The following is a 10,443-nucleotide window of genomic DNA, read 5'->3' as shown; positions in this document are numbered from 1 at the left end:
ACATTGTTACCTCCGGTGGTAGACCCTTTGGCAGAATTTGTATGAAACCATTTAAACGAGGGGGCCTTTTGGCAGTAACAACGTCCCTGATTAGTTGGTGCTGACAAAAATCCTCATTTTAGTGTCCTCATTTACACGGATTCCTGTAACTCTAAGGTTTTGGAAGAAAAACTCTGAAACCATACTCCGAATTACTAATTAACGGTAAAGGACAGAAACCATAATTATAACGCTTGTGCGCTGAACTCCTCTGGGAGAACAGATTCCCAGCGCTGCCATTATGTATCCCATTTCACTAAACCATCTCATTCCCCGAATCCCATATCAGAGCGAGAACGAAGCGATTGTCAGCAGACCAATTAAATCTGTTTGGCAACAAACGTTATTTATCTCTGTTCCGAGACGGCGCAACGCAGGGGGTCCGTCGTTAAAGAATACAAGAGGGTAGTCGGAGTATTATTATTACAGCCGTGGTATATGGGTAGTGGGAGTATTATTACAGCCGCGGTATATGACATATCATTCTATGACTGCTCGCTCTGTTATCTGAGCCCCGATTCAGTGAGCCTCACAGCCGTTATGGCTTCCCAGTCCCTCCCTGCAGTCACGCCCATGATTGGCCCCCGCCCCTTTCATTACACTCAATGAACGCTCCTGTTTGCCTACTTTGGTGATGTCACCGAAGGCAGGGAGTCAGTCAGAGAATCATTCAGAAAACATCACCAACACCGTGCATTAATCTTCACTGCCCCCAGGCTTTAGATTCCCCTTAGTTTGCACCCCCCCTCCCACCTTTACCCGTAACTGCCCCTTAAATTAATCCTGAAAACCCCCATCAACCACAACTGCCCCTAAATTAACCCTAAACACCCCATTAACCATAACTGCCTGTAAGCGGCTTAGTTTTTATTTTATTTTTTCTACAGAGATCACTTAAAACATTGTCTAAAACGCCAAAGGCCCAAGCCAATGCTCTTTGCGATCTAGGAGACACTATGGTGGCAGCTATAGGTTTGGACAAGGAGACATTCAACATCTAGAACATTAGAGCGTGATCGTTTGAGGGGTTTTATTTCTGTTCAGTTTCCTGGTAACATCGTTTATAAACAAAGAACTTCACAAACACAACAAAGAGAGCGAGGGCGACAAGACTCAGTGACACGACTGCCACCAACACCCACAGCTCCATCCGACCAGCTTCCCGAGTCACAGCCAGAACCTGGCCACGGTCTCCTCCAATGATCAGTAGGGGCCCCAGGGCGGCCAGTTTGTGGTCTGGCTCTGGATGAGGTCCTGTAGGAAATGCAATATAAGACCAAAACGCATAATTGATGGGTAGAGCTGGAAAGTCCAAGCAAGTCTGACCCCAATAGATCAGTGGGACCTAACCAAAGACTTCTGTGTGATTTTAAAATACTCGTGTGGGAGAAGAGGACAGCCAAACCCCAGAAAGCAAAAAAAAAACAAAAAACCATCAAGTCCTTCTCTGCCGTCTTCCTCTAGTTGGGACGCAGCCTGCAGAACCACTACTACTGTCATGGCATTGAAATGAGGACTGGATAATAAAAGGTTTCGCGGAGTAGCTGATGGGGTTGTAGTACAGATTCTGCACTCACCAGATGCAGCCTCCCGTGTCTCAATAGAACTGGAAATCCCAGAGGTGGTGCACCAGGGGTACAGGTACGAGTGTCACAGCATCCGCAGATATCATTGGAGCCTTCAAGAGCCGACCAGCTGAGGAGACAACACGGGAGTCATTAACAGACCAAGACCAGAACCTTAAGGAAGAGTCTGACCAGCAAATAGACAAGCCAGGAGTCAATGGACACAAGACTTTGGTAGACTGAAATCTCGACTCGATTGAATGTTATATACAATGATGGGCTTTAATGCCGCATTACAATTCTAGATAGATGAAGAGTATCTTTAAACACGCATGTAACATGTGTACAGCTCCCGACTCTACGATGAGACCAACAACCAATTAAGACAATTATTTTCTGAAAGCTTGACAGGGAAGGGCTGAATCAATTTAGAATATACGGGGATTTGTTGTTGTGCCATTCATATTACAGGCTACACAGCATTACCACACTCACCTGTTGGTGGATTTGCTGTAGGAACAGGTCTTGTTTAGTGGGTCTGGGACCTGGTTTTCTGCAGCATCTCTCAGGTTACAGGTGATGTAGATCTAGATTCAGAAGAAGGACATTAGAGACACCTAAAGGAGGTATAGACCCAGGAGATCAAACTGCCAGAGATACTCACCACAGAGGCATCAGTCCCAGTAAACCTGAAAGCATCCACCATGAACTGCAGTGTGTCTGGACGGGGTCTCAGGGACCTGAAGGCGGAGGATGAATCCTCCTCTCTGCCATCCAACACCTGCCAAGCAGAACTGGGTTACATGGATTTACCTGCAGCCATAGAAACACCTGGGCATGTAGTGTGACCTACCCATAGTAACCAATGATGTCATAACGGGGACCGGAGGAGTCATCAGGGGATAACGTGGCCACGCAGCTGTCCACGAAGATCCTCATAGGCACGTGGTTCCCAACAGCGACAGAAGCCTCAATGTGGAATACTTCACCCAGCTTGAAGACTGTAGAGGATTTTGGGGCAGACCAGCTCTGAGAATACAGAGACCAGAGGGGTTAGTGGGGTCTCAGCTACACCCCCTAACCCAGACTAACCACCCCAATTACCATTCATCAGCTGCAAGGAGAAGGACAGACGTTCCTCTGCAGATACGGTGGAGCTGAAGGGCATCCACGTTGGCTTGATGGCGTTGCTGCTCACATTCCCGTGTCTGCAGGGGTGATAGGCACATAAAGAACGTCTTCTTGAGCTTCAGAAGAAAAGATTTACCGTATATAAACCATGCACAACAGGACTTGAAGTGGACCTACCTGGGGTAGTAGCATTGGATGGGCATCACAGCAGAGTCGGAACTGATGAGAGTTCACAGAAGGATTTGGGCTGAAGGATTTTGGGCTGTAACCCTTCACAGAAGGATTTGGCTGTGAGAGTTCACAGAAGGATTTGGACAGGGGTCATCTGCAAGGATTTTACAATATAGAGTTTACTTATAAAGAGCCATTCGCTACACATGAAGTCCCCCCACCACCACGCGACCCACATGCTGCACAGACTCAAAGGCTTACCATCAAACACTGTTATATTAGTAGCATATGACGTGCGAGTACCACACGAACCAACTGCCCCAGTGCTTACCCAAAAGGCCTATCGCAGCTACCCAACTAAAGACAGAAGTAGAACATTGTTTATGAATCACAGCTTGCAGAGACCCCACCAGACTGTTTGTGGACCCCCCCCCCAGGATTTTGCAACACAGTTTAATATACAGCACAGTACTAAAGAGGCCGTTACAGTTACAAGTTTATAAATCTGCCCTGTTCCTATACACAATATGGAGACTTTCAGGGCTGTGGAACCCTCTGATACCCCCATACCCAGCAAACATTCAGAGCACCTAGAAGAGAGGGGCATCAGGAGAGACGGACCTTTTACTACAAGGGTTTGCTCCACCAAACCAGTTACCCCAGGTCCACCTTTCCAGGGTAGCATCAACAGCAGGCCAGCTAGCAATCATGCCTACGACCAAGGTAAAGGGTAACTTTCTGAATCACCTGCCTCTGCCCCACCTGGGGCAAATAATCACAATCACCTGGAAATGATCCCACCTGGAGCAGATATAACTCATCCTGCCCAAAGTTAACGAACCAATCATTTAACGTTCAGACAATGAATTTGCGGAGGTTGTATTTTGCCAGGTGGAAGCACAAATGGTGGTGCGCATGTACTCATAGCAGAGCATTGCGGAAATAGCAGATCAAGAAAAGAGGGGCGACAACCCCAGAGCTAAACACATTATGATGACCCACGAAGGGTTAAATTCAGGCTTTCACACCCACTGAAAGGCTTTCATGATCTCCTCACATGAACTCAGGAGAGCCGTACCCCGAAACTTTCCAAACGATCTCACCTTAAAGCCCCCGAACATTAACCCTTTATTAGTCTCTTCCGCTATAGAGACTCACTAATGGTGGCAGCCAAATGATTCTCTGATGGACCTTATTGAAACCCTAACCTAATATTGTGAATAAAGTCACCTGTATTCAAGCAGGGATTCCAGCTGTGATATAACAGAGAGAAAAGAACCAGTGAGGATGCTCAGATATCATTAAACCCCCCCATACCTCAAGACTGGGCCAAAAACCCCAAGAATCTGCCCGTTCACCCGATACCTCAAGACTGGGGTAAAAACCCTAAGAATCTGCCCGTTCACCACAATAAACTGTCTAAACTGGTCTAAAATTACAAATTCTTTATCACAGTTTTCTCACATGTTTTGTGCACGCCTCCACTATGATTTCATTCCATGTACCTACTACCCTTTCTGTTAAGCACAAAACATAACAAGGCACAACTGAGATTTGAACTCAGGATCTCCTGTTTTCTAGAAGGACACTTTATCCAACAGAGCCACAGCACCACACGCGAAGCTCATCACAGAAATAAAAAAAGATGAAGAGGGGGCTTCTTTAGATGATGACGAAAAAAAACCCAAAACCAAAATGCAGAGAACCCAAAAACCTCAGTATAATCCTAAAATACAGGGGCCGCAGGGGGCCACTGCACCCATCGCCTTCTCCAGACAAACGGTAACGAAAGAATAACAGCGAAATAACTGCCTTTAGCCCCTCCACCACCAAGTATATTTTCCATGTATGAGCTCTAAACACCAGAGCTTTCACCAGGATCTCTGCGACATGCTTATTCATTTATTCAGGAAGGGGTTAAAAGCCTGATTTGGTTGGGAATCTCTGGCTGATTCAATGTATCTGGGGTCTGTCTCTTTCTCTGCTCCACAGAGGAGAGGAAGGGGGAGAGCAATAGGACGCGGCTAGTGATTGGCTATCGCAGTGATCCGATCACTCTAATACCCACCAATCAGGTCCCTTACACTGGAACCCTGCGTATACAGAAGCAACTGTAACTGAGGATTAAGGAGTGGGCTGAAGTGGATCCGTCTCCCGGGAGAAGAGGGGTTTGTTTTTGCAACTCTGGTAGAGGGTTATATCGACCATCACCATCATCATTTTCTGCCTGAGGGTAACCGGACTCCACAAGAGCTCATCAGTCTCTTTATTTGTGCCTTTGTGAGTATTTTTAATAATTATTTATTTTTCACTATATATTATGGTTGTTTGAATAATTAGCAGCAAAATGTTGTGTCCTGGCCCTTTCCATACTCAATTTACATACTAACCACACCCCTTTCTCCTTCCCCTTTCCATACTCAATTTACATAATAACCACACCCCCTTTCTCTCTCCCCTTCGCCTTTCCATACGCAATTTACATAAACACCACGCCCCTTTCCCACTCTCCTGCCCTATTACATGTCCTCTTGGGCAGAATGAGCAGACGTATGGGATTTATTTATATGTAAAAAACTTTTCTGCCGTACATTTCTAGCCTGTACTGAGCTGTAATGACATTAATAAGTAGTGATTGGTGCATTCATCAGCTTGCTGTTCAGGACGAATCTGATATGTTTGTGAAAGCAAGCTTCTGGCAGTGATGTCATAGAGGCAGTGATGTCACAAAGGCAGTGATGTCATAATGCAGCCTAGCTTATCTAAAGGATGCGCAGCCAGTCAGGGTGTCATTTGCAGACACGACTCGGTGCTTGCAGGTGACTCTTGCTGTTTAGCAAATTCTCAGAGAGATTTACAAAGACTTTTTATCAGACATCGTGCAAGTCGGGATTCCTACACATTTCACCTTTAGCGCAATCTAGAATTGCAGCGGACTTTACAAGGTGAAATAACAATGGACATTCCGTGCACAGAACCCAGTGACACTAATCAGGAGGAGGTGATCCTTTCACTGTGTCGGGTGATATCCTCCTTCTCCATCCTCCACCCAGAAGATGTCACTGAGGTTATACTTCAAAACCCTCTGTCCTGTTTTGGGGTAAGACATGTTTTATGGAGATCCGTGGCCAAAAACCCACCAACAGCCAACAGAGTTCTTCGCGTCCTTCTTCAGCAGATAAACAAAGAAGTTGACCAGGAACTTTATGATGACTTGGCTGTCGCTCCTAACCACGGATATCTCGTCTCTGTCATGGCCACGTCAGCGATCTATGAACTCCTGAACGCTCTGGATGAGACATCTGTTGACGCTGACATTCTCCCCCAGCTTCTGTGTGCGCTGATCAGGCTGATTAGCAGCACTATGAGAAGGATTGGGAGAACAGACGTTGGAGAGAACAGTTCATGTGGCATGGCCGTGAACATCATCAAGACCATCTTCAAGAGACATAAGGATTTTACAGATGTGAAGACAGTGGAGTGGTTTGAGCTGATGAAGGACGAACAAACGCACCCAGCTGGAGTGATAGCGTTAGGTAAATACATGGTTTCCTCAGGATCTGGACACATTGGAGAAGTCATCCGTGGTCTCCTGCCACTATTGGAGACGTCCCACCAGATGCATCTCGGGACCAGCACTGCCTTCTTTTCAGAGCTCCTTTATTACCCAGGAGTAATGGACAAGAAGACAACTAAAATGGTCATTAAAGCCATGATGAGGAATTCCATCGACCCCGATCCTGTCATCTGCTCCCTCTCCATGCGTGCTCTTGGGAATGCTGCCGTTGGGGCTCACAAACTAATCCAAAAATACAAGCGTCCAGTCCTTAGACTGTTTCTGGATAGCATGTGTGACATTCCAGTTAACATAACCGTCGCTAAAGAATCTCTGAAAGCGGCGGAAAAGTTTGTGAGGCTCCTGACCAGACGTGAAATGGGCGAGCACTTTAACGAAATGATTGCTTTTTGTCGCCGGTTCCTAGACAATAGAAAGCAGAGCATTCAGATGAACTCTATGCTCCTGCTTGGAGAGCTCGCCCGGAAATGTCAAGATAACGTCACAGAATCAGTGGTCAAATCGTTCAAGACCTGCTTGGCATCTCTACTGCTGAAGCTTCAGTCTAAAGATGTTGAGATTGTCTCAGCAAGCATGTTCTGTCTCTACTACTGCTTGCCGATTGTGGGCTGCGGGGACCTGCAGACACTACTACAGGGGCAAAACATCGCCCAAGGGGACGACGTGCAGCTGAAATCCATCTTTAAGACTCTGGTAGAGCAGCATTCGGAGCTGGCGCGGTTCCTTGTGCTCCAGTCCACAAATCTCCTACCTCACCGTCATCTGCTGAGTGAGGCCACTGCGCAGATCGGCTTCCTCGTAGAATTTATGAACCGTCCGGACATCATAGACTTACACAGAGAAATCAAAATATATCGGCTCATCAACTATATAACGGAGCTGTCAGAGTATTTCTCTAAAGAAGAGGAGGAGGCGGTAAAAAACGCCAGGAACACTCTGGTTCTCCAATGGACTTACGCGACCCGAAGAACCCGACGCTATTAAAAGGAGAACAGAGAAAACCATCGCTGATGATGTCATACCCATCTCGGTATTCATTGGCATGAAGGCGGCTGCGGTGATGTGACATCACATTTTACAGTCAAGAAGGATTTTTTTTCCCTGGTTAGTGCAAAATTGGAAAGAGCCAAACTGGGGTTTTTTTGCCTTCTTTTGGATCAACAGCAAAAAATGAACTATATGCAGAAGCCGATGTATCAGACATTAATAAACATTCTTTGTCTGAAATATAATGACGTGTGATGTGTTTTACTTTTAAGGAGGTTCTTAGCACGATATAAATAAATGTAATGTACATATATAAATCCCCTAAAAGAGATATCCCGAAAGTCACAGACCCCCTCTGAACTCGGGACACGGTTTGTTGGCTTTTCTTTGGTTAATTAACTCTTGTACAATCTAACATGGAAATGAGCAAAAAGCAGGAACATAAAAGAAAGCAGAGATGTAAAATAATAATAAAAAGTGATATTTATTAAATGGAAGCTGTTTTCTTGGTGCGCAACAACCACCAGAAAAGACCCTCCAAGCAGGTCTGGACCGGCCATTGGGCGATACAGTCAAATAAATGATTTTCATTGGTTGGATTTAAAGTAGTTTTAATTTAGAATGGCTAAAGGAACAAGACTCAACAACCATTACTATAGTCCTCTAGAAAATCAGGGGGTAAAGAAATCAGAATCACATCCGTGATATATAGTTCCAGAATATGCTATTAGCCACAGGATATGTGCAGACAAAGGGTTAAAAAGGAGGCTAGGGAGAGAGTATGTATACATCCGGGTATAGGAATCCCGCTATACCTACAGATACACCCTATACCTGCCTGCCTGTAATAGTAGAGACTGTGCATGGAATCAGCATGTACAGAAATGAAAGGGTTAATAATGCATGCATGGAATGATCGGACAGTAAGTAACAAAAACGTATCCATATAGTGACCGCCGGGAACGCCAGCAGACTACTGAGGGGGATTCTATGGGCCGCACGTGTCATACACTACTGGGGAGGACTAAGGTAGCAGAAAGAAAGATGAAGCAATCGATATAAAGTTTATATTTTAGATCAAAGAATTCTGGGTGTTTTACCAGCAAAATCATATTAAATAAATTAAATATTAAATTGATGTATTCCTAATTAATTAAAAAATATGAAATAATGGGATTATTATTATAGAAAAGCCGCTCCCCTTCGGCAGGAATATGCGGCTGATAAACATCCAGTAGGAGCTCCTTCAATCCTAGCAGCGATTCCTCTGTAGGGTCCCGGCTCAATCTCTTATATCCCCTCCGCTGATACAATATCTTTACACATCTGGAAGGGCTGGCCGATCTAAAAAGTTTCCTTCATTGTCTGTCTCTACTACTGCTTGCCGATTGTGGGCTGCGGGGACCTGCAGACACTACTACAGGGGCAAAACATGGCCCGAGGGGACGACATGCATCTGAAATCCATCTTTAAGAGTCTGGTAGAGCAGCATTCGGAGCTTGCGCGGTTCCTTGTGCTCCAGTCCACAAATCTCCTGCCTCACCGTCATCTGCTGAGTGAGGCCCTGCGCAGATCGGCTTCCTCATAGAACTTATGAACCGTCCGGACATCACAGACTTACACAGAGAAATCAAAATATATCGGCTCATCAACTATATAACGGAGCTGTCAGAGTATTTCTCTAAAGAAGAGGAGGAGGCGGTAAAAAACGCCAGGAACACTCTGGTTCTCCAATGGACTTACGTGACCCGAAGAACCCGACGCTATTAAAAGGAGAATGGAAGAAACCATCGCTGATGATGTCATACCCGTCTCGGGATTCATCGACATGAAGGCGGCTGCGGTGATGTGACATCACACATAAGAGCGATGCTGATGGATTTAAGTAGCTGATATGATATGAATAAACATCCTCTGTCATGAAACCCCAATCTCTCTTAACGTGTGTTAATGTAATTGTCATCTTTAAATAGTACCGTATTTGCTCGATTATAAGACGACCCCCCAAAATCTGAATATTAATTTATGAAAAAAAGAAAAAGCCTGAATATAAGACGACCCTATAGGGAAAAAGTTTTACCAGTAAATGTTAATTCATGTAAACTATGTGAACAATTGTTTGTTAATAAAAGCTATGATTGAGAAAAATATTTTGTTTTTATTTCCTTTTTTTCAACCTGCCCCCCCAGTTATGCACATCTGCCCCCAGGCTTGCCACTCTGCCCCAGAAATGCCTTATACCCTCTAAATGCCACTGTGCCCCATGATACGCCTTTTAACCCTCTATATGCCACTCTGGCATTTTTGGCATATAGGCGGTATAAGGGGGCACAGTGGCATCTCTGACATATAGGAGGGTATAAGGCATATATATAGGGGCAGAGTAGCATATAGGGGGTATAAGGCATTTCTGGGACAGAGAGGCACGCTGGGGGTGAGATGTGCATAACTGGGCAAAAATAGTTTACATGAATATTTACTAGTAAAGCGTTTTTTGGTATTTTGTGGGTTCTTGTTAAAATATAGCTTTAATTATTATGTCAGTAAAATAAGAAGGCAAATCGTGAAATGCCATTGTAAATTATTAAGTTTTTATTTTAAATCTAGAAAAATTTGCATATTGTTTTTTTTAACCCGATAAATCGATTAATCGAAAAAATAATCGGCCGACTAATCGATTATGAAAATAATCGTTAGTTGCAGCCCTACTCGGTACGTTGAAACGTACTGGAAGTTCTGAACAAAGAGTTTATGCGCAGGCTTCAGTTTCAGAGACACAAAGAATTTCCAGAACCTGCATAGAAACCGAGTTATTGCTTTAACTAAGACTTTGGGCACTTGCTGTGCCGATGCTCCAGAGAAATGATTTCCAGTCACCTGCGGAGAGCTTAAACAGGAGTTTAGTCTATATCTGTGGCATTCATTTATAGAAGTGTCCTGCTACTAAGTACAGCATTGCATTATGCGCAGTGC

General features: G+C 44.8%; 1 protein-coding gene across 1 annotated transcript; it reads right to left on the bottom strand.

Annotated features, from left to right (window-relative positions):
• Window positions 1-1,062: 1,062 nt before the first annotated feature.
• On the bottom strand, window positions 1,063-2,938 carry LOC128491447 (zona pellucida sperm-binding protein 3-like). Its single transcript, XM_053463768.1, is given in 8 exon segments — window positions 1,063-1,275; window positions 1,491-1,583; window positions 1,670-1,734; window positions 2,100-2,191; window positions 2,269-2,385; window positions 2,454-2,631; window positions 2,693-2,812; window positions 2,913-2,938. Coding segments are annotated over 8 exon segments (897 nt in total). The 3' UTR covers window positions 1,063-1,069.
• Between the last annotated feature and the right edge of the window lie 7,505 nt (window positions 2,939-10,443).

The sequence above is a fragment of the Spea bombifrons genome, chromosome 4, assembly GCF_027358695.1.
Source record: "Spea bombifrons isolate aSpeBom1 chromosome 4, aSpeBom1.2.pri, whole genome shotgun sequence".
Classification (NCBI taxonomy): Eukaryota; Metazoa; Chordata; class Amphibia; order Anura; family Pelobatidae; genus Spea; species Spea bombifrons.
The sequence above is the reverse complement of the archived record's forward strand: the minus strand, read 5'-3'. Positions and strand labels throughout refer to the sequence as shown.